The 25,020-nt window shown below is 44.6% G+C and overlaps 1 protein-coding gene across 2 annotated transcripts; it reads right to left on the bottom strand.

Annotated features, from left to right (window-relative positions):
• Window positions 1-2,022: 2,022 nt before the first annotated feature.
• Window positions 2,023-25,020, bottom strand: rnft2 (ring finger protein, transmembrane 2). Of its 2 annotated transcripts, XM_015960547.3 has the most exons (10): window positions 24,906-25,020; window positions 17,682-17,753; window positions 16,847-17,364; window positions 16,697-16,773; window positions 16,331-16,431; window positions 15,315-15,468; window positions 7,967-8,116; window positions 3,375-3,440; window positions 3,146-3,247; window positions 2,023-2,394 (listed from the first exon to the last, which is right to left on the bottom strand). In XM_015960547.3, the coding sequence occupies exons 2-10, from the start codon at window positions 17,726-17,728 to the stop codon at window positions 2,260-2,262; spliced, it is 1,350 nt and encodes a 449-aa protein (XP_015816033.1). In that variant the 5' UTR covers window positions 17,729-17,753; window positions 24,906-25,020; the 3' UTR covers window positions 2,023-2,259. The 2 variants fall into 2 exon arrangements, with proteins under 2 accessions (XP_015816033.1, XP_015816034.1); XM_015960548.3 differs by lacking the exon at window positions 17,682-17,753 and having other exon boundaries at window positions 24,906-25,017.

The following is a 25,020-nucleotide window of genomic DNA, read 5'->3' on the forward strand; positions in this document are numbered from 1 at the left end:
AACAGTCCGAGGCGGAATAATGTCCGCTACATTAGTTCCGCCGTCTTTTAATTCCGCTATTTCATTTTAAGCGTTTTATTCCTGTGATAACTTCGTTATTTATACGTTGAAAAGTCAGACGTAGAACATAAAATAAGTGTAACTAGTGTAAGAAGTGGTTTCAACTAAAGATCAGCCTCTTCAGAGGTCCTCTGCGGGAGGACGCGTTGTCCTTTCCTCTCGGACAAAAGACTCATCAGATGAAACCAAACTGGAGGGATTGGAGATTTAACCATTTCATCTCCCGTCTGGAAAAGATGATGTAAACCCTTTAAACCACGTGACACTGTAATGAATAATACAGTAGAGGGAGGTGGGGGAGTCTGGGAACGCACAGGTTTGACGAGGGGGGAGGAGGAGGGTCGCGTGCCCTTAAAAGACGCTTCAGAGACAGAAGAACCGAGCTGCTGTTCAGTCCGAGAAGATGTGCTGGCTGCCGACAGACCAGCCTCTGCTGTGGCCAGGTGATCTCAGCTGCAGCGCGCGCGCGCGCCGACCCTCCGCGTGCTCCGTGGCTAAGCTGTTCGCCTCGCGCCTGCGGATGATCGGAGACCAGGTGGAGATGAGCTGGACGGCCCGGCGGGAAACGGAGGTCGGCTTCCGCTGTTGGGACCGGGGGATGGTGGTGGTTACCGGGCGAGGCCATTTAAAGAGCTTCCTGTGTCTGGCGGTGCACGTCGCCTTGCTCGTGCTGTTTGGCGCGAGGCGACACCTGTAGGGCGCGAGACTGCCACACCAGCAACAGGTGAGGGAGTCAGGAAGCGCACCGTCCAGGGTGGAACGTTAGTTTTTACCCGGATTGTTTTTGTTTAGTTGTTTGTTACTAAGAGGTGATGTTGGGCATGTTTATCATGAAACGTCACAATCCGATTTGTTTGATTGCACATAAATTAAAAAGATTCAAACTATGTTTTAAAATAATAAAATCACAAAACACAAATGACACCACTAATAAACAAAAGTATTGACAAGAGGATGTAATTTGTAATATTAAGCATTAATTCTTGTTTTTAAGGTAGCTTTAAACATAATTGTAGTTTTCTCAGTGGTCATTACAAAGATTGAACCATCTGCCACTAACAGTTCACGACAAGCTGGAGTAATTTTGCCATCTCAAGGCCAGTTTTTCTTAGTAAACTACAAAATCCTTATTTATAAGCCAATAATAACTAATAATAATAATTATGAGTTGACTTAATTATGCATACTTTCCACTGGCATCCTGATGCTTTCATACAAAACATTTAGAGTGCATCGTTTCAGTGAAACGCTATTGCTATGTATGTCTCATTGTAGATGGTGCCTTTATGTTTGCGCATGCGGAGAAGCGACTGGCGCATTTGCACTTAAAGCCACGGATGCGGGAGAGTTGGAAGATGCGCTCCTGAGGAAGATGCGCGCTGACTGCAGAAGCGGCAGTGGGAGCTGACAGAAGGAACCAGAACAATCAGCCAGTCCTTCCCCCGCGCGACCAGCCCACTCTGCCATCCCATCTACAAAACAGAAGGGTGATGTAATCCTCCCCTGGCAGCACGGAGGAAAACCTTAGTAATGATGCGCCTCTGGATGTTCTCTGGGAGCGTCAGCATCAACACACCTGCAGGATTTAAGGCGACTGCAGGTGATGCACTGAAAACCATAAGCTCCAGAATGCACTGTACTTTTATAAATACACATAAGCTAGTGCAAACATGTAAATACTGATGGTTTTATATGTGTTTTTACAGTGTTTGGATAATCTGTGTGCTTACATTACCAACCTGTCACGTTTTTATCATCAAATGCTGGACCTGTGTTTTTAAAGCTGTCTGTGACCCTGGAAATAAGCTTACTCTTATATATTCATGTGTTTTATAAACCAACTGTGCTTTTTTATCTGTGGAATATTTCTAATGGGTTTCTAACAATCTTATTAAACACTTTTCTTCAACAAAGTCACGCGGAGCTGTCCTTTAATTCTACCGTGTTCAAGTGTTACTAATAATCTTTTAAAGACATTTTATTCAAATGAAAAAAAGACATTTGAAAGTACATTTATCAGCTGTAGAATAAAACAAAAATAACTGTACGTGAGAATATCGTCTACTTCCCAATAAATCAAAGCACATTTTATCACGTCAGTTGAGTAAAACTTTCTATTAAAACAGCTCGTTTGTCGTTCTAACCACGCTGTTGTCTAGTTTGCTTCACACAACAAACCGATTGCACAAACGTTGGAGTTCAGTAGATCTGGAAGTGAGCCGAGGTGGTGCCGTCCTTCCAGCATCGCAGCGTCTCCGTGATGGTCGAGCGGCACAGCGGACACGTCCTCTCGCGGTCGAACCACAAACACAGGCACTCCTCGCAGAACACGTGCTGCAGAGGGACACAACGACTCACGTTTCCATCCATAGATGTGATTTACACAGGAACCCTAACCCGACCAGCCGCTGATCCACGCACTCCATCCAGACCCCACCTGACCAGTCGTTGGTTTTAATGGATCAAACCCTAACCCTAATTCCTCCAGTGGGGTGTTGTGGTTTTTTAACGTGCTGGTGTCCAACGCTGTTATTAAGGCTTGTTTTCAATAATAAAATCAAATATAAGAGATAAAACAACAAAAACTGGTTCTTTATGAGCACTTTAATTATATAAACCTGATTATTTTAACACCACAGAGCAATTAAAGTATTAAAATGACCAATTGCAGACCAGATAGAGTTTTTGTCACTGAAAGAGTCAGATTCAGGCTTTATCACTAAAACACAGAGTAATACATTTAGCTTTAATCAAGGTTAACGTTTATTTTTACTTTTGTTGTATGCAAATGAGCAGAAAAACGCTAAAAACAATGATTACAAATGGATACAATTGGTAAAATATAAGTTAATGTTTTTAATCTTTGTTTAATTGCATATTATTAGTAACCTTCTTATCCTTTAGTTGGGGATAATTGAGCTCACACACTTCTTTAACAGCCCTTTATGGGTAAAAGGATGAAAAGTTTGGGGACCAGTGGACTAAAGGTGCTTAACTGCTCACTTTAATCAGCAGGGGGCAGTAAATGACTGTTTTTGCTACTGATCATCATCGGTACTTTAAATTGATTTTTTCAGCCACTCACCTGACAGATAAGAGCGACGGGGTCTTTGAAGTCGGCCTGACAGATGGCGCAGACATCACCTGCCTCGCTGCACTGCTGACTGCTGGCCCTCACTCCGTAGATCTACACGAGTTTAAAAAACAAAACAAACACACACACATGCATTTTTCTAAGTCATGTGAGTTCTTCTTGTTTACAACATCCTCCATCGCTGAATGTGTGAAGAACATTTGATTTATCAGAGTCTGACCTGGGAGCTGCAGAGCACGGCCACGGCCTTCCGTACGGCAGACACTCGTCCACAAATGTCAAAGGACTGCCGATCAGAGAGGACAACAAGCTTTTAAATCACAAAGCAAAACATGTAACCATGATGTTCATTTTTATGCATTTGCATTTTTTGCAGCTTTCTGTTTGTCTAAACAAACGTGGTGACAACGGTGACTCAGCAGGAGATCAGCGTTCTAACATGGGCTGGATTTGGAAAACACCTCGGCTGAACACCGACGCAAATGGGAAACGGTCCTCGTCAACAAGAACCGCTGAATGATTCATAGCAAAAGGTCCTGATTCACAGCTTTTAAGCAGATCAATAAAGATTTCACTGTAAAAATAATGCTTGCATCATCCAGGGATTCACCCTCAGGTTCCATTACATCAGCTTCCTAAATCCACGTAAAGGTTCCCTTTTTAAAAATAATCTGACCGAACTGTGACCTTCTACGGAAGTTTTGCAACTTCTTCTTTTATTCCCACAGATTCTCTCAATGTTTACTCTTACAAGGATTTAACCGTATCAGCGAGTTAGCTTTGTCTTAAACTGCCAACTCTGAAGCGTGCTGAGGGATTATGTTAATCCCGGGACGCTGACCTGCACACCAGAAGGTTACGTTTCTTCACGTGTTTGCAGGATCAGGTAAAAACCTGCATGACTGATTATCTCTGCACGAGCAACAGAAGCAGCTATTTAATTTGGATGTCTGTGCCTGGAGAGCTGCAGCTCTGCCAATGAGTCGCTTGCTTTTGGCACCTTAGAGCAAAAAAAAAAACTATTTAAACAACGTGCCGGATTTTTTTCTTTTTCCAAATTACTTACCATGGGATTAGAGCCGACAACTTTATCAAACAGCAAATAAAAGCAGTTTTTAATCTAATTTTCTGACAAATTTAATACAAAAGGTTAAAGATACGTGTAAAGTCAACATTGCAGTTTAGAGTGTGCACTTGGAGGTGGGTACCCTTAAAGGTGTAGTAGGAGATGTGCACTTGGAGGTGGGTACCTTTAAAGGTGTAGTAGGAGATGTGCACTTGGAGGTGGGTACCTTTAAAGGTGTAGTAGGAGATGTGCACTTGGAGGTGGGTACCTTTAAAGGTGTAGTAGGAGATGTGCACTTGGAGGTGGGTACCTTTAAAGGTGTAGTAGGAGATGTGCACTTGGAGGTGGGTACCTTTAAAGGTGTAGTAGGAGATGTGCACTTGGAGGTGGGTTCCTTTAAAGGTGCAGTAGGAGATGTGCACTTGGAGGTGGTTACCCTTAAAGGTGCAGTAGGAGATGTGCACTTGGAGGTGGGTACCCTTAAAGGTGAAGTAGGAGATGTGCACTTGGAGGTGGGTACCCTTAAAGGTGCAGTAGGAGATGTGCACTTGGAGGTGGGTACCCTTAAAGGTGCAGTAGGAGATGTGCACTTGGAGGTGGGTACCCTTAAAGGTGAAGTAGGAGATGTGCACTTGGAGGTGGGTACCCTTAAAGGTGCAGTAGGAGATGTGCACTTGGAGGTGGGTACCTTTAAAGGTGCAGTAGGAGATGTGCACTTGGAGGTGGGTACCCTTAAAGGTGCAGTAGGAGATGTGCACTTGGAGGCGGGTACCCTTAAAGGTGCAGTAGGAGATGTGCACTTGGAGGTGGGTACCCTTAAAGGTGCAGTAGGAGATGTGCACTTGGAGGTGGGTACCCTTAAAGGTGCAGTAGGAGATGTGCACTTGGAGGTGGGTACCTTTAAAGGTGTAGTAGGAGATGTGCACTTGGAGGTGGGTACCTTTAAAGGTGTAGTAGGAGATGTGCACTTGGAGGTGGGTACCTTTAAAGGTGTAGTAGGAGATGTGCACTTGGAGGTGGGTACCTTTAAAGGTGTAGTAGGAGATGTGCACTTGGAGGTGGGTACCTTTAAAGGTGTAGTAGGAGATGTGCACTTGGAGGTGGGTACCTTTAAAGGTGTAGTAGGAGATGTGCACTTGGAGGTGGGTACCTTTAAAGGTGTAGTAGGAGATGTGCACTTGGAGGTGGGTACCTTTAAAGGTGCAGTAGGAGATGTGCACTTGGAGGTGGGTACCTTTAAAGGTGCAGTAGGAGATGTGCACTTGGAGGTGGGTACCTTTAAAGGTGCAGTAAGAGATGTGCACTTGGAGGTGGGTACCCTTAAAGGTGCAGTAGGAGATGTGCACTTGGAGGTGGGTACCCTTAAAGGTGCAGTAGGAGATGTGCACTTGGAGGTGGGTACCCTTAAAGGTGCAGTAGGAGATGTGCACTTGGAGGTGGGTACCCTTAAAGGTGCAGTAGGAGATGTGCACTTGGAGGTGGGTACCCTTAAAGGTGCAGTAGGAGATGTGCACTTGGAGGTGGGTACCCTTAAAGGTGCAGTAGGAGATGTGCACTTGGAGGTGGGTACCTTTAAAGGTGCAGTAGGAGATGTGCACTTGGAGGTGGGTACCTTTAAAGGTGCAGTAGGAGATGTGCACTTGGAGGTGGGTACCTTTAAAGGTGCAGTAGGAGATGTGCACTTGAAGGTGGGTACCCTTAAAGGTGCAGTAGGAGATGTGCACTTGGAGGTGGGTACCCTTAAAGGTGCAGTAGGAGATGTGCACTTGGAGGTGGGTACCCTTAAAGGTGCAGTAGGAGATGTGCACTTGGAGGTGGGTACCCTTAAAGGTGCAGTAGGAGATGTGCACTTGGAGGTGGGTACCCTTAAAGGTGCAGTAGGAGATGTGCACTTGGAGGTGGGTACCCTTAAAGGTGCAGTAGGAGATGTGCACTTGGAGGTGGGTACCTTTAAAGGTGCAGTAAGAGATGTGCACTTGGAGGTGGGTACCCTTAAAGGTGCAGTAAGAGATGTGCACTTGGAGGTGGGTACCCTTAAAGGTGCAGTAGGAGATGTGCACTTGGAGGTGGGTACCTTTAAAGGTGCAGTAGGAGATGTGCACTTGGAGGTGGGTACCTTTAAAGGTGCAGTAGGAGATGTGCACTTGGAGGTGGGTACCTTTAAAGGTGCAGTAGGAGATGTGCACTTGGAGGTGGGTCCCTTTAAAGGTGCAGTAGGAGATGTGCACTTGGAGGTGGGTCCCTTTAAAGGTGCAGTAGGAGATGTGCACTTGGAGGTGGGTACCCTTAAAGGTGCAGTAAGAGATGTGCACTTGGAGGTGGGTACCTTTAAAGGTGCAGTAAGAGATGTGCACTTGGAGGTGGGTACCTTTAAAGGTGCAGTAGGAGATGTGCACTTGGAGGTGGGTACCTTTAAAGGTGCAGTAGGAGATGTGCACTTGGAGGTGGGTACCTTTAAAGGTGCAGTAGGAGATGTGCACTTGGAGGTGGGTACCTTTAAAGGTGCAGTAGGAGATGTGCACTTGGAGGTGGGTACCTTTAAAGGTGCAGTAGGACATGTGCACTTGGAGGTGGGTACCTTTAAAGGTGCAGTAGGAGATGTGCACTTGGAGGTGGGTACCTTTAAAGGTGCAGTAGGAGATGTGCACTTGGAGGTGGGTACCTTTAAAGGTGCAGTAGGAGATGTGCACTTGGAGGTGGGTGCCTTTAAAGGTGCAGTAGGAGATGTGCACTTGGAGGTGGGTACCTTTAAAGGTGCAGTAGGAGATGTGCACTTGGAGGTGGGTACCTTTAAAGGTGCAGTAGGAGACGTGCACTTGGAGGTGGGTACCTTTAAAGGTGTAGTAGGAGACGTTCACCTGGAGCTTTTCTGCCACATTGGTTGAAATGCTCGTCAAGTCCCAATGGCAACAAATACATTTAAAAAAATCATAATTTTTGTTGCCTCTGAAACGTAAAATCCTGGAAAAACATCATCCAATCACTGTGAGTGTCCCATCCTTAAGCCCGGGGCACACCGGAGGCGTCGTGTCGCGCCCGCACCGCGTCACAAACAGAACCTCAGTTTTGATGACCTTAACCCTCCCACTGTCCTAACGGGGGTGACCCCACCAGGAAAGGTGACCATTGAGCAGGACTGATGGTTTATCCCTTCAGGTCCACGTGACAGGGGTGAGGTGGTGCTCGCTCCTCGCGGGGTCACACCCGTTAGGACAGTGGGAGGGTTAAAGGACTGGTGTTGAATTAGTCTCACAAAACATGACGGCAAGTTTGATCGCGTGTAAACAATAGAGTCACTTCCTGTTCTCAAGTCCTGCGTGATGTTGTGACTATCGCGTGACTTTCAGCGCGTCCTGTGTGACCACTTGACTTCTCAAATCGCGGGTGCGGCGCGGCGCGGTGTGTCCACCTCCGGTGTGCCCCAGGTTTAGTGATTGGCTCGGGATCCATCCAGAAGTGCTCCAAGGTTGTCACAAGGACGCCGAGCTCAACGTGGCAAAAGAGCGTCAGGCGAATTCGTTCGAGGGAGAACGAGGGGTTAGCGGCTCGAATCCCCAACGGAGAACCTCTGAGTCGAGGGGGGAGGGAGGTAGGGGTACCAGACAAGGACATGCGTAGCAGAGCAGTCGGGAGGCAAGAGGAGCGCCCCGCCAGGGATTGTGGGAAAGCCAGGGCTGTAGCTGGCTTGACTCGCCTTTTCCAGGAACTCCTAACAACATAAATGTACAGATCAACGGGTCGAGTACCTTGCAGAGGCTGTAGATGATGATGAGTGTGGCCCCCAGGAAGTAGCTGTTCGAGGGATCTTCTCCCATGATGTACTTGTACCACAACTGGATGGGCACGAGAGCCCGAAACAGCTGGCTCAGCTCCTCGATCAGCAGGTAGAACTTCCCCTGGATGAACAAACCCATTTAAACCCCAAACATGAACACAAGACTTTCTACGGACTTCCAGAATAAACTCAGCAGCTGCGGGGCCTTCTTCTATCTAGTGAAGAGCAGTGTGGTATTAAAAGCTTAAAACAGCACACCTCCGGCCCAAACATGGCCGCCATCCAGATCTCAGCAGCACAGGCAATCTCCCCTCACTGCGAGGGAAACTGGCAGCACCTCTTTCCACCTGCTGCCCCAGCGCCCACGTTAAGCCCAGCCTTACGGGGGCCCGCCACCGAAGGGCTTTCCCGACCGTAATCATAGAGGAGAAACCGTCCCCGCTGCTGCAGAAGTGCGTTAAGTGAACAGGGGACAGTTAAAAACGGAGGCGTTTCAATTGAACTTGATTCCCCGATGGCCCCGTGCTTAATGACTTCAGGCGCGAGCAGAGACAGAGATGGATGACTGTTGGTAAAAAGGCACAAGCAGCCGAGGACGGTAGGGGAGCGAGACCTCTGCTAGCTGATAATTCATCTTCCTTATTGTTCTGTTTGCCTCGCATCCCACCGTGTCCATCACACCCACGCACCACCGTCAAATTTAGAGTTTGGACTCAAGCCAGCAGCTCTGGCTCACTGCAGGCTGTTTGAGCATTTCCCTGCTTGTTTTTTATTTAATTATGACCGTGTGTGTGTGTGTGTGTGTGTGTGTGTGTGTGTGTGTGTGTGTGTGTGTGTGTGTGTGTGTGTGTGTGTGTGTGTGTGTGTGTGTGTGTGACATGTTTTAGATTAGGCAGCACTTCATTCTTATCTGCTTCATTAATCATCTAAATTGCGAGCCTATTTGATTTTTTACTCCTGAACACTTTAAAGTGTGTGTGTGTGTGTGTGTGTGTGTGTGTGTGTGTGTGTGTGTGTGTGTGTGTGTGTGTTACATGCAAAAACAGTAGTAAATTAAAAATATTCCCTTTTGCACATCTGATCTGACTTATGTTGTAAGAACTCAGAGTTCTTACAGGTGCTTGAAATCCTTGAAGTGCTTGATTATTTATATTGCATTTCCAAGGTCTTAATGTATTTAAATTATGGTTATTTTGAAGAGTCAAAGTGAATTAGTCTGAATACAAATAAATGTTCTGGTTCTGCGCGTGTACATCGGCACCATAAGATGATGGGAAACTTTCTGTTTCACCACTTCTCTGGAAAAAAAAAGATTAAAATATAAGTTTTTGTTTGTATTTTAACACGATTCTTGTTCCTGATTAAATCCCTTCCCACAAGTTTTACAACAGAATAAACATCTGAACGCTACGTAAACATTTCATTTGGTTCTAAACTGTCCAACAGAGAAACGCTGAGCTTTACAACCCGTGTGTGTGTGTGTGTGTGTGTGTGTGTGTGTGTGTGTGTGTGTGTGTGTGTGTGTGTGTGTGTGTGTGTGTGTGTGTGTGTGTGTGTGTGTGTGTGTGTGTGTGTGTGTGTGTGTGTGTAATAGGAGGATACAGGTAATGGGCCAGCTCCACAGAGGGATGACCTAACCTCTCTAACTCCTGGAGGGCTAATGAGCTCAGTTTTGATCTGCCTCCAGGTTTGTTTATCAGTGGAAAATGTAATCTACTCCATAACCTGACCACACACACACACACACACACACACACACACACACACACACACACACACACGCGCGCACACGCACACACACCTCCTGTGCATCCCATCTCAAACACACACATCAGCATTAACTGCACCTGTATGGAAATTACTTTGTGTGTTTGTGGTTATGTTGCTTCAGGCTCTAGAAATCTCTGTAGTAGACACACACACACACACACACACACACACACACACACACACACACACACACACACACACACACACACACACACACACACACACACACACACACACACACACACACACACACACACACACACACAGAGTTTAAAACCTTATGAATACAGAACAGCTTCACACTGTGACCCTTTGGCACGTTTTACACTCGAGAGGTTTTCCATCATAGTTCAGTAAATTCCTTTTTCCCCACATCGGGAGCTCTTAACAGCTCGGAGTTTGAGCTTTTGTGGAACAATCGAAACCTTCAGCTGAACAACAGAAAACATGAAGCGAGTAGACAGAAGCTGCAATGAGACGAGAGACGACATTGAAAACGATCAGGAATTATTACGACAAAATAAAACCCTAAAAAAAACCTGAAAGACGTTCAAATAAAAAAGTTTATTACTGCAGTTAACGCAGAATTTCATGCACAGGTAGTCCTTTTGGGTTTTGAGGTTGGAGCTAGTCAGGATTCTTGAAATTTCCACATTTCAAGCACAAATAAAATGAGTCATTATCAAGCCCCCACAATGCGGGTGAAAAATTGAAGCAAACCCGGAAATGAAATACATTGCAGTTCCACCCTCATCCACTAGGGGCTGGTGTCAGAAGCGAGCAAATCCTCATTGACTCCCATGTTAAAAATACCAATTTCACAGCAGAAATAAACATGTTTACAGCCTGGTACCAGAACATGTTTTTGGTTTAAATGATCTAGTTTACACTCATGACAACTCTGAGGGGGGTGAATGTTTTTCTCACTCTTCTGTTTAAGTGTATTAAAAGCCTAAAATTCTGTATAATTAATGAGCATCAGACCCACGTGACCACAGAGCTAGCTCAGTGGAAAGGCCTCAGTAGAGCCTCGGTCTGGCCTGGAAACTGCTCCGGGATTTTGAGTTTCAATCAATCAAAGATACTTTATTAATCCCAGAGGGAAATTAGAGTTTCAGTACACACAATTCAGGGATCAGACATACATGGGCAAGACACATGACAAGAATTGGTGACTGTGGTTATTCGCAACCCTGAGTCGCGCTACCTTAATAGAGATCAGAGGGTTACATGAGGAATCGATTCGGGAGGAGGGGAAAAAAACGGCACTTCACAGCTACCCTCCCACCAGGAGGACAGCTTTGCTCTGTAAAAAAACACCTCAACAAATATGCAACAGACTTCAGACAACACAATAGGGCTGCAACAAACGATTATTTGGATAATCGATTAATCGGATGGGGTCTCGACACGATTAATCGATTAATCGGATTACATGGGGAAATTTTTAAAAACTGCTAGGGAAACGTTATTTCTCTCCTTCCTTCACTTTATTTAACACAACATTATTAGAAAACAGTTCAATAGCAGAAAAACAACATGCCATCACCTAAATTGTCTTATAAGGTGTATAGACAGAGACCCTAAGCTACATCTATCTGTGACCTAAAATGCTTGGTCCAAGTTAAACAGCTTAAGGGCAATTCTCATCTGTTTTGTTTGATCTCATCTGTTCACATTTATTTTAAATGTAATTAAACATAGGCTGTGAATTAATCAAAATTGATCACTATTTCCAAAACTGACTGAAAAAATACCAAATAAAACAAAAGTAAATGAATGCCATCCTCCTTGCGATGATGCCCTGGGCAACTGCCATAAAGTCACATCAAGAAATGCTGCTGATCATTCCAATGATCCCAAATAGACTCACATTAGGCCACATGAAAGCAACTGAACCCAAAAATATATTAACCAGTATATAACTGCACTCTCACACAACACGCCTGCAGCAACAGTTAGGACTCCTCCCTCCCTTTTAAAAGCGTTTTTGCTTCTGAGGACATTGTGGTTGTAAAACCACATGCTAGTAGTCTGGCCCCGGTGTGATCAACCAGTTTCTGCGGGAATGTGACGGCGGAACCAGGGCCAGATTAACACTTTGTTGTACCCTGGGCAACAATATTCAAGGGCTCCATCATCACGACCCGAGGATCACCATAATGTGGTCACATACAGAATATTTTACTGTAATATGCAGTAAATATACTCAATACTTGAATGCCTGACAACACGTAACCCGCCCAGAGTAACCTTTGACCCACCTCGTGTGGACTGACCAATGAGGAGAGGGTCTTAACTTGAGGCCCTCTCTTCATTGGTCAGTCTGCATGAGACTGACTCTCAACTGACGTTCAGTCGTAGGCAGCGAAGCGTCTCTGTGCAGAGCAAAAGCCCGGGTGGACAGTTTGTTTAATACAGGGTGATCATATTTCCATTTCCAAACAAGAGGACAGGGGATCTGTGCCTATGACGTCACACTATGGCAACGCCACACAAACCATGTTGGGACCCATTTTTTGTAAGAACTAAATTAATATCAGATTCTGCCAATTAAAGGGCTCTAAAACAATTCATATGTAAATATTTTGCATATTTAATGCAAAATCTAATTTTTCTGCTTTAGTGCTGCAACAAGGTTTTATTAATAATAAATTATTATACCTTTTGTTTTACTACAGCATCGGTAAGCTTCCTGTGCACAGATGATTAAGGATGCTTGTTTCAGCTGTGAGATTAGACGATAGGATCAATGAAAAAATAAGTTGTCACACACTCCATGGAAACTTTCAGAGAATCCACAAATAGTGGCTTTCAAATGGTTTTGTTACTTTTTGCAAGTTTAGAAAAGCAGCAGATGAGACAGCATGTCTGATAATTTAGTTTTTCATCTGATAATATTAGAACATGTCAGTAATGTCTGAGGGGCTTTTATAAACACCGTATAACTAACACTACTGGAGAGGGCATGAATTACACAGAGGCTTCTGGGGAGCCCAGTTATGGGGTGGGGGGGGGGGGGGGGCATTTTGCCTTGGCCCCCAAAATGTCTTGAAACGGCCCTGGGTGTGTGACTGAGTTTTGAAGGTGATCTGAATTGTATCAGATGTATAAATATGACATGTGTATAACTTATTGTTTTTTACTGGTAAAAACGTGTCGTGGAGATAAATCTACGTACATTTGACTTTTCAACACTTTGTATTGTTTTCTTGTTTTTATTTAACTATTTTCCTGTCCTGTCTGTCTCTCATCTTCCTGCATCTCCTCATAATTCTCCAGAAAATCTGTTGCCTGGATTCTTACCTTTTCACCTCATCAGTTACTTTTGAGCAGATCAAAGATCTCCTGACCGAAAAGCGCAGAGCGCGTTTTCGATGCTGCGTGAGGTGACATCACCACAGCACAGGTGATGAGCTCCGCAGTAGCGCGCTTCAGGCACAAATAAGACAGAAAATAGAGAACATGTGCGGACATGAACGATCGTGTGCTAATTATAGTTTTTTGGTTGCGCCACTTTGAGAATGGACCGTGCGCTGGAAGCAGCTGCCTGGATCGCTGTGCAACAATGCGGAACCGGTTCGCAGCAGCGCAAGTCTGCCGGCTCTCCCTCACGCTGATCTGCCGGCTCTCCCTCGCACTGATCTGACTTGCTCTGGTCTGCGCGCAACGGCGGGTGGGAAGGGGGGGCGCTTTTGGAAGAGTTGTGCGACACAACGAATCGATGACGCAATTCGTTGCCAACGCTTTTAGTAATCGATTTTCATCGAATTTATCGATTCGTTGTTGCAGCCCTACAACACAACATGAGACTCCAATAGGAAGGCGCGTATCCTGTTTCCCCCAGCGAGAGCAGCCATCTACGGCGCTCATCTACTGTACAGTCACAGGTGGGAGGGAGATCTCAGGAGGAGCGCAGAGTACATTGACTCCTGCAGGTTGATGACCTCGCCAGGCTGAAGTCCACCAATCCGAAGGCAGGGGGTGGGGGTTGTAAATGGCAGCAAATGATGTTCGTAGTAAACAATGCAGTTCTGTCACTTTACGTTTTGTGCTTTTATTTTGAAGAGCACCCCCTCTTCTTCTACTACTTCCTGTTCTTCTACTACTTGCTGTTGTATACGTTAAACATTCTGCTCCCGGCTCATCATAACGACATGCTCGTGTTGCTCCAGAGTTGGTAAAACATGCAAATATGTTATTTATTTGTCATATTCTACATGGAAACTTGTGAAAGGGTATTTTACAGTGGTTCGCTTCATATTTGAGCCATTTGTATGTCATGTTTAAGGAACATCACTGTGAAGTGTGGAAGATAGGCTGCTAGCAGGCTGAGCTCAAACTTAGCGCCCTTGGAAGCAGAAGGAGGTAGGGGGAGACTGATGGTGTATTCAGTGTGAAATGAGTTGTTCATTTGATTTCAAATGGAAGGAAACTGTCATTATTTTATTTAAATAAGAACTGCAACTTATAACGGCTAAAAACGGCTACTTTCATGTAAAATTCCTTATTTGTTTACTAAAATTGTTTGTGTTAAGTTTAAAATGCAAACATGATTTCTATGCATTATTTGTGGAAATATTATGGTACTGTGAGATTTGTATTTTCTGTTCATATAGTTTTCACGGTGTCATAATGCGAGGTGAGAGAAGGAGAGGATTAAAGTTGCACCAGTCGAAGCTCTCTGCATCTTGCGTGGTTATTCCAAGTGGGCTGCTACAGGGGTGGGGAGGGTTGGTCAGGTTTTCACAGCATCTGTCTGCATTCCTTCCTTCGTGGGCGTTTGTGTATTCTTTTTTGGATATTTTTTGTGCAATTGTTGGACAAAATGACTTGCTGTGGCATTAATTGCACTAATAGAGCGTCCAAGGAGTCTCCACTTCATTTTTTCGGTAAGTAAAATTATATTTATGTATTTTAGGTCACTGCCGAGCTGAGCTTAGATTTTAACATGTACTGTTTAACCATGAAATTTAAATGTAATAGGGTAAAACCCAGTGCATTTAACATAATGCTGCTCTTTAGAAAATGGGTTGAAATATAACATGTTGGTGGAGCTGGGTTCCCACTATCGGCTTGTGGAGCTCTCGGGAGACCGATGTGTTCCACCCGGTTCTACCCAGCGGTCAGCCCGGCGTATCTCTGACTCAGGAGCTCTGGTGTTGTGCACAGTTAACTCCGGTTGTAGCTAGGTTGCTACCTCCGTTGGCTTAGCTCCCACCTCCGCGTTAGCTTCAGGTTAGCTTGTAGCTAGTTCGACCGGGTGTCGTCAGTTGATCCCAGCCTTACAGCCCCACCCTCAGCTCCTCCTCTCTTCCCTTTTGTGGAATTGTCTGGGCTTGACGGAACCTGTGACACGGTCAAAATGGCGGTGGTGGCCACCTCCCATTTATCTTCAAAAAATGTGTTATTGGAGTCTATGGAAACCCATTGTCCAATATTTATATGTCGATGGTAATTATTTGTAAAAAGTGACAAAAATGGGAAGAACAAATAAAGCCATTACATAAATAAATAAATAAATAAATAAATAAATAACACAACCTTACCCTGGACTTGAAAGCCATGAGGATCTTGGGCAGGAAGAGAACGAAGCACTTCAGGCTGATGGTGACATACTTAAGGACAAAGTCGGTTATTCCCACCATCCAGATGAGATCGAAGAAGTCAGAACTGTTGAGATTGGGCTTTGCAAAGATCAGGCTGGAAGGAAACAAATTTAAAATACCCCCTTAAAAGGATGTTGCTGCTGGATCATCAAACATTTCACCAAAAAAGGAGGGAAACTACTCAATGAATCTCGAAAAACATGAAAATACAATATTCACTAGAACGGTTACCACCACAGACTCGGGAGACCAGATCCCAACTTGCCAAATGTGGGACAGAGACACTCGATGTGGGACAACGTGAAGTTCCAGTGTAATGAGAAAAAACACGTATATCTGCCTTTTAGCCCTAACACCACTGTCACATATACATCTAATAATATTCTTATTATTTAATATATTTCTTGTACATATTTTATTTGAACTCAACATGAAGAAGCAAACAGCAACAGCGTTACTGTTCCACACTTCCTCTCACGGTACACAGCATGACTCTGTCGTGGCTCTGATCATTTTAGTGAGATAGATCGGCCCACAATAATTAAAACATGCAGGTTTAAGCAGCTTTTCACAGTTTTCATTCAATGTTTTCCACAACAGAACGACAGTAAAAGTACCAGTAATATTTTTAGATGTATTCATGTTTGTTTTTCATTCATTTCCCACTAAAATCAGCATCTCATTTAAAAAATATCCACACTTTTTTGCTGTTTTTTTTTTCATGATTCAGAAACAAAACGTTTTTTAAACATGACAACGAAACTCTTCTAGATTTTAGGTGAGAATAAATAAACATCCGATTCTAATCTCTAAAAAAATCAGATCTTATCTAATAAAAGTTTCTCAGAGTTACTTTCTGCTTGTTTTGGGTTTGGGTTAGGGTCCATCACGAACGGATGGATGGAAACACAAAGAAAGATACGGTGAAAAAAACAAAAAGATAGATGTTTGTTTACCTGTTGTGCAGCTCCTCCTGACCAAATGTGTAGAAGATGTACACGACGTTCCCGGTGAGGAACACGAGGATCCACAGAGCTGCAAACACAGAGCGCTGCTCCTAGAACAAAAGTGAAGGGAAAGCCGAGCAACTTTAGAGAAATGAGCATCTGCAGCTTAAAGTCACCCAGAACGCGACCTATGCCTGGATGATTCTGGTTGAAGGGCTAAATGTTCAGGTGGGAAGTGTTCTGCAGGAAGGAAAACGCTGATCCTTAATGAGATTTGTTAAAAACAAACATTGAACATCTTCTTTATGGTTTATTACATGCATGTGCGATCATCTGGGTCTGACCCGACTTTAAAACTGATTATGTTCGTCTTACCCTCAGAGACACCTGGTGCTTAAACGTGGAATTGGCATAAGCAAATGTGCTGATCATCCCCACGCACACAGCGATACCTGCAGGGAGGAGGGGAACATCATCACTGAACAAGTGGACAACACTTGGTTTTTACTATGCTGGATGGATTACCTAATTTATGCTGAAAGCAGACTTTAGCCAGAAGAATGAGGATGAAGGGGAAGCCCCTCTGCAGCCAGCTGACCACAGCCTTCAGCTCAGACAACGCCGGGGCCGGAGTGGACGGGTCATCCTGGGCCTCCTCCCTGGAGCTGTGCCTGTCGGAGCTGGCCGCTGTGGTGGCCTGCTGGAGCAGAGAGGGGTTCCTGTGCTGCAGCGGCTGGTGGTGGAAGTGGTGGTGGTGATGGTGGTGGTGCGGCGGCGGTGGCCGGGCAAGGAAAGATCCGCCCTCCGCTCGATGGGTTCCCCCTTCTTCTCTAGAAGAAGCAGCCATTTGGATGAAAACCTCAGGTGGGGAGCCCAAAACTAAGCCGGCTGCCTGGAACTGGGCCGGTGAGACGGAGCTGGAGGGGACCCCCACCAGGCCCGAGAAGATCTGCTGGGCTGAGGTGGAGGAATCCGGCTTCAGGCAGTCAAACACACCACCCTCATCCAGACTGCTCTCCGATCCAAGAGTTTGGCTTCGGGTCCTGGATGGGAACAAACAGAAGATGGAAGCAAGCTGAATTCTGTTCTCAGCTTTGACCTTCAAAATAAAAGTCTCAGATATGACCCCGTCAGTAAACAAAGGATGATAACAAACATTAAAATGATGCAATAAACATTCGACCACCATCTACGTACTTGATCACTTTAAAGGACTCTGGACAGGACAGAAATACAGTGCATGATGAGTAAACAAACAAACAAACAAACAAATGGTGAGCTTTGTGGACCAAATGCACAAAAAAAATTCTCCTACGATGAAAGTGCATGCACAGTAGCATTTGCAGGCTACTTAGCCCACCTTTCAGAGGGCATGCCATCCGTGTTGCTGCTGTGTCTCCGCTGCATGGCATCACCACATGATGGTTCGCTCCTGCAACATGAATCATCATCTCATCAGCAGCAGTGATGGGTCCAGCAGCACTGATGCGTCGGTGCATGCATCTATCTCAAAGAGCCAGAGCCCGCATCGATGCGCGTGTCATTCAGGAAGTAGTAACGTGACCGATGCCGCTGCTGTTTCGCTTTTCAGTGAAGTGCAGAACCGTGTTTAAATGGAGGAGCGTCTCCATCCGTCAACAAGTTGGGTTTCCGCCAAAAAGTACATCTTATAGCTAAATTATTCCATCATGGAGCCAGAAAGAAAACAAAAGGTGGTCCGTGAGGCATCATTTCATTCTTTTTATTTGTTTTATTTCCTTGTTTCATCCTGTTCCTCTCAGTTTCTGCTTGATCCAAAAGGATTTTGTTTCTGTAGCGACATGAATGGCCTCATTTATGACCCAAAGGTCACACTTCCTCAGCTGGGTCACGCTGTCCTGACTGTACTTCTATCTACAGATTATCCATCACAGGAGACACAAGTCTGCTGTAAACCATCTTTAATCTGACTGCTGTTCCAGCCGCAAGACGAGGGACGCTTCAAGATTTAAAAGAATCATTTTTAATAAACTCTTCACTGTCTTATTACAAGGTTCATAAATAATCATCATGGTTCATTATTAATGTATTTCATTACTGAAATGAATTATTATTCTTTGGTTAATAATAATAATTATTATTTATGATAATCAGTTATGTTTAACAGTATAAACAAGGTCATGTGCACTTAAACACACCATGCAGGACACAGAAATCAGGTCAAAGGTAACTGCTCTCGCATGTCTTTGTTCCATAACAACAAAGCTTTCTATCTCTGAGAGGGCGTGTCCTGAGGTTTGTTAAAACCAAACTCCTCAGTTCAAGTTCAGTTCTAAAGCTCACCAAAGTCTCTCCGTGGCAACGAGAGTCCCAGAGGATCGGGTCGGCCGCTCGAAACCTCCACTAAAAGCTTTTCTGTCACGCCGACAGAATTGCTTCAACAAAAAAGGCCATCTGCAACAAGCTGACGCTAAACTCCTTCAGAGTTCATTTAAGACGCAAAACCATCTACCTGTGTACCTGCGGCAACTCTAGGACCAGAGAGTCGGTACCACGTCTCCTCTACTGGACCGAGTACCCCGAGGCTGATCAACATCCTCCCTTGACCTCCGGATCCAAACAGAGGGTGGTCTGAACGGTGAGGTAGAACACAGATAGCGCCTGCATGCCTGTTTTAAATAACTTAGCTCAGCTGCAAAACAAACTCTTTCACCCAGAACGCGTTTCCTCTCGCTGATAGAAACCTTCTGAGACTACATCCAAACATCCAAACACACACACTTCACTTTAGTTTTCATCCAGACGCAGGTTGCTTTAATACCAAGCTTTAATATTAAAGTATTATAAATGGTCATTTATGAATTGTCTTTTAAATTGTCATCTTTAAATTGTTAGTAATAAATTCTTAACTTTTTAAACCTGACTCTTCTTTGAAATGAAACACAGGAGTGGTGTACATTTGGTCCCTGAACGAGCAAAGATCTCTTTAAGTCTTCTGAACTAATAAACTTTTGCTATTAATTTAAATCTCTTAAATTAAATATTAATCTTTGGACTAAATATAGACCAAGCCAGTTGGTGTATGAACTTCTATCGATTATATAAATATCCGTGGATATCTATGTATAATATAAGCTCATAAGCCAAATTGTTTGATCTTTCTCAGGATTTAGCAAACAGCGTTAAATCCTAGTTATGTAGATCAACTACGCTGCTTTTCTAAAGGATTCCTTTTAAATGTTCATACTATTTTCTGCAGGTTAAATGCCACATTTCTGCACCTGAACTTTCATACATTCATAAAAGAATGTCATCAATGTGAGTCATGCATGCAGAAATTTGGCCATCCCATCGGCTGTCAGAGCGGGGGGGGGGGGGGTCGGTGGGTGGTGGGTGCAGATCAGACCAGCACACACTGGGTAAACTGGACAGTGGGACTTGGGCTTGACCAGTTAGACCAGATGTTAACAGCTGTGAATTTGAACACAATGGACGGTTTAGCCTTAAATAATTGTCCCGCCCTACTTCAGCAGATGTCCTCCTGTCGCCTAGCAACTGCTACTGCACTACGAAGAAGCTGCAGAAATGGAGCTCACACATGTTTTCTATTTAACGAGCAAGTCACCCCCGAATAAACTATATAAACGAGTGTCTAGTCATGCTGTCGACATGTGTAGTCCATGATTTGGCACTTTAGTGCATCTCAGTTAAAATTTAGTTAGAATACGGAACATTTTAATAAAAAGCTGTATTTAAAAAATAAACCTCCACGGAGCGTTTAGAAGTGTGCAGAATTAATGTACAGTTTCTCCTTTAAAAGCTTTATTTCAAACAAAATAATCACATTTTGATTTTTTCAGGCACGACACTGGGCTAACGTTCACATCCACCGGCCACTAGAGGGCACCGCTGCGCTAAAGTGTCTGCTCAGCAAGGCGAGGCTGGGACTGTGTAAAATGGCAGACTTGACAAGTCAGGCAGCTGATTCTGACCCCAGAGGACGTTCTAACGTTAAATACTGTTGTAAAAGTCCTCACCCTGTACCATTTGTCTCTGAACACGGTGCTGGACCGTGTCAGCAGTGAACCAACATCCCAACGGCTGGAAAAATTAGTCCTGTTGTTGCAATACCACCTCTGAACACTAGAGTTCGCCAGAGTGTCAGTGTTCCATTTTCAACCTTTAAATATTCTGCCTAAAACTGTCGGTGTTGCGCCGTTGTCAGGGGCATTTGCATTTAAATCTGCCATCGCTATTGGCTAAGAGGAACACTAGGACGGTCTGCCAGGCATTTTGTTGCATTTTTCTAACATTCAAACACTCTGGTAGGGGGTGACTTGCTCTTTAAGCCTAAAACCTCTTACCAACGTATCGTCTGCCGGAGAACAGTCGTTGTGAGCCTGTGTGTGGCTGTCTCTCAAGGACGCCAATACGTTCTTGTGTACTAGACAAGCATGTTCTTAGCAAGCACACTAGAAAGTCTGTACTACCGAGTACGTGAGGACGAGGACGGCTTTTGGAACAGAACCGTACTCCATTGTGTCCAGGCAACAAGCTCTGCTTCTTGCTACAGTTAAAAAAAAACAATTTGACATAAAAATAAAAGTCTAGATTGTTCCTTAAATAACAAAATTACAAAGAAAACGTATTTGTATTATATTTGGCTCACTTTTGATCCAAACTAATAAAATACTAGCATTTCTCGCTCTTTAATGAATAAAAAGTTTATTTTTCATCAGAACAGAACTATGGTGCTTTTATTTTGATAGGGGGTTAGCTAATTAGCATTTTGGAATAACGTGAAGAGCGAAACTCAAACGCACGCAGCAAATTTTACAGTTTACACACAATTATTTACAATAACACATAACTTTATATTATTTTGTTTGTATTTCTAATGTAAAACATTACAGTTATTAGCTTTCTCCTCTAACATTCAGAATTTGCGACGGTGGCACAGGAGTTAAGAGCTCGCCCCGTAATCGGAAGGTTGCAGGTTCGAGCCCCGCTCAGTCTGTTGCTGTCGTTGTGTCCTTGGGCAAGACACTTAACCCACGTTGCCTGCTGGTGGTGGTCGGAGGGACCGGTGGCGCCAGTGCTCGGCCGCCTCGCCTCCGTCAGTGCGCCCCAGGGCAGCTGTGGCTACATCGTGGCTCATCACCACCAGTGTGTGAATGTGTGAATGACTGGTTGTGTTGTAAAGCGCCTTGGGGGGTTCCAGGACTCTAGAAGGCGCCATATCAAATACAGACCATTTACCATTTTAACTGTTTGTGACGCAATGCATTATGGGAAACTCAGCTGTCCTAAACTCATTCGCTGCCAGCGTTTCTCACCGTTTTTACTGTTTTTTTAAAGAGTCACAGAACGTTGTGTGCTAGGATGACGTTGACGCCAAAAAAACCAAAACAAAGCGGAGACTCACCTCTTACACCAGGAAGAATCTGCGCGTTTTGAGCGTTATCCGTTCTTTCACAATCCTTTGTTGAATTGAGATCGGCAGACACGTTTCCTCACTTTTTTTACAGCAGCGGCCCAAAACGATCTCCTAACACACGGATGTTCTGCTTCCCGATCACGTGGTGTGTGACGTACGCGGATGAAGACCGGCTTTAGAGCTGGGATGTTTGTTCTCACGGTATGGGGGCTCGTTCCGATGCCCACACAGTAAAAAAAAATGCAAATGACGACTTTAGTTGTCATTGGCAGTGAATGAGTTAAGCCCGGGGCACACCGGAGGCGGACGAGCTGCGCCTGTGCTGTCATGTTAAATAGAACTTAGAAGCCCTTTAAGTTAATGAGAGTGGGCACACGGGAAACGCCACGTCCCAGAAGCGCTGCGCCTAGGCGCTGAAGAAAGGCGCAAGTTCCATCTCAAGCACCGTGGCTGTGTACAGCATTGTGGAGTACTTTACAACACGCATTATGACGCAGAACGGCTTTACGGCACAAACCCAGCAGCAGTGTTGATAACTTTAAAGTACTATCAATCTTAAAATACTCAAATAAATAGCGTACTAACCCATTTTTAATGAATTTGAATATCACAAAACACGACGGTAAGTCTGATCACGTATAAACAGTAGAGTTCAGTGTTTCCCCCACGTCTCTAAATAAAGTAAAATTTTCTAGTGCAGAGAGAAGACAACCCATAGAAGCACTAATTTGATCTCATTTCAGAGAAATAGAACAGGTCAAATGCACCTAATAAATAAAATTATAACAAACTCAGGAATCTTTCTTTGCTTCACTGTTCTGGTGCTGAGAATATCACTAATGCGGATCAAAGGAGATACACAGATGAATGCACCTCTTATTTATTATTTGGAGACTGCATTTACTGCAGCTGGCAGAGGCAGATTTTTTTCTATTGATACACAAATTTACAGAATCATTTTAAATGTTAATAGGGGAAGACTGCAGGAGGGAGCGGTAAAATACAGGGGGTCCCCAGCAAAAACAAGAAACTTTACGAGTCTGATGAAACCCGCTGGATTTCCATCAGGCAGTCACGGGGCAGCTCCAGCGACCCAGTGGCTGTGCTGGGTCAATGTTATCGAGCTCAGTCCGGTGTCGGTACAGGATCTGCTCGGGTGCAAGATCGGCTCGGGGTCCTACGACTGCCGATGAGGTGATTACGTAATTCCGTAAGGTTCATGTTCAGCCAGTCAACTACTTTGACGTCATCGGCAGTCGACGGACCCCGAGCAGATCTTGTACCGACAACGGCTCGGCGGTGAACGAGCCGAGGATACGTCGAGCTCTGCTTAAGAAGTAAAAACTCTGCACTGTATTTTTATTTAAATCTGCCACCGCTATTGGCTAAGGGGTATGCTATGATGTAAACTGGTACGTTATGATGTCACAATGCTGTTGTGAGCCTGTGTGTATTTGTTAGAAGCTCCGCCCTCTCGGTCTGCCAGGCAACAGCATTTGTTGCATTTTTCAAACATGAAGTGGGAGTGGAGATAGACTGGTAGGGGTTGACTTGCTCTTTAAGAAGAAGTGTTATTTTCCTGCTTCAGAAGAAGTGTCCAACGTGTTTTTACATTTTCTCCGAGACATGTCATGTCGCTAAGTTGTTAGCGCTGCGCGCTAACACGTCAATAGTGCAGCGAAGCCTGCTGGAGGTTTTAAGGGTTCAGATGAAAACACCCAACCTCTCAGGCTGCTCACACATCGATCTTAAGTTGTCGCTGTTGCGCTCACATCGTAATACAGTATTAGATGCGGTTAAAGTCAGACATGAAAAAATAAATAAATTTTACATGAATAAGTGATGCTTAGCCTGGTGGGGGGAGGAAAACCTGGCCGAAACCTGTCAAGATTGTCAACACTCGTTTATCTTAATGCTATTGAAACATGTACACCAAAAAGCATTATATCCACTGCTACCTTTCTAATTTTAAACTCAGTAACTTATGCTGTAACTTCACCTTGCCCTGCCTGCTCCTCCTTGCTGGCCGCCGGCTGTGATCACAAGCGACAACATAGTAGTTCCCGCTGCTTCTTCGGGAAACAGCGCAAAAAAACCCTGAAAAACTTGGGATCTTGTAGGCGTGGCGGTGGGATTTCAGCCATGGCGGGCCGCCACGGCTACGCCTATGTAAGGGAAACCCTGGAGATGTGATGTTGTGTTGTGTAGATGTTGTGACTATCGCTCGACTTTCCAAGAAGCACTCAGCAGCGTGTCCTTTGTGAGCACTTGACCTCAAAATTTCGGGCACGATTGCTGCGCGTATTGCCTCCGGTGTGCCCCAGGCTTAAGTCTGCAGAAGGACATATTTATGCAGCCTCAATACAATGGGTGGAGCAACAACACATCCGGGAACTTTGAGCAAACTTGCAATTATACATACTTAGGATTGGAACAGTCCTTGGGCCAGCATTGATGACGTTTCACAAGTACACGAGTACACAAGTTCGGACAAGTATGCATGTTGAGAAAGGGCCTGTGTGCATTTGTTAGTGGCTCCGCCCTCTCGGTCCGCCAGGCAACAGCATTTGTTGCATTTTTAAAACATTCAAACACTCTGGTAGGGGGTGACTTGCTCTTTAAGCTTAAAACCTCTTACCAATGTATCAACTAACATTAGCGTCGTGTTATGAGTAATTTAGGGTACTGAAAACCAAAAAAACGCTCATGTATCTGATATCTATCTGTGTGATATCCCGCAGTGTATCTTGGGATTGAGGTGAGGAGACTACGCCGTACTTGCTCTCAGAATCGGGGGTTTCAAAACCTGAGCACTCTTTGGACAGTCTTTTGTCGCGGCGCTAAGACGTCACTGGTCTTAAAATCTGACCTCATTTAATTCAAGTTTCTTTATTCAATTCAAATTCAAAAATACTTTATTAATCCCAGAGGAAAATTGATTATATAGCTCCAAATCATGAGCACGCAATCCAACCCCTGAAAATGTCAGTAGAGTTTCGCTATTCGGTCTGCCTGCAGCGATGTTTGTAATCCAGCCGGTGTCAGAAGACAAACAGTGACACAGTGTTGACAATAACAGACAGTTTTGGGTAACGTGCCTAAACGCTTCACGAGGCCTCATCTACCCATCGCTAATCAGCAGCTTGGTTTAATCAGACAAATAATTACCTGAGTCAGCGCAGTGAACGACAACTTGCTTCAAATCCTTCCATAGTGAGCATAAAACCACATAGCTTGACAGACGCTAAGGATGTACCGTAAAAATAACTTCCGGTATGACGTA

Source organism: Nothobranchius furzeri, chromosome 10 (assembly GCF_043380555.1).
Source record: "Nothobranchius furzeri strain GRZ-AD chromosome 10, NfurGRZ-RIMD1, whole genome shotgun sequence".
Lineage (NCBI taxonomy): Eukaryota > Metazoa > Chordata > Actinopteri > Cyprinodontiformes > Nothobranchiidae > Nothobranchius > Nothobranchius furzeri.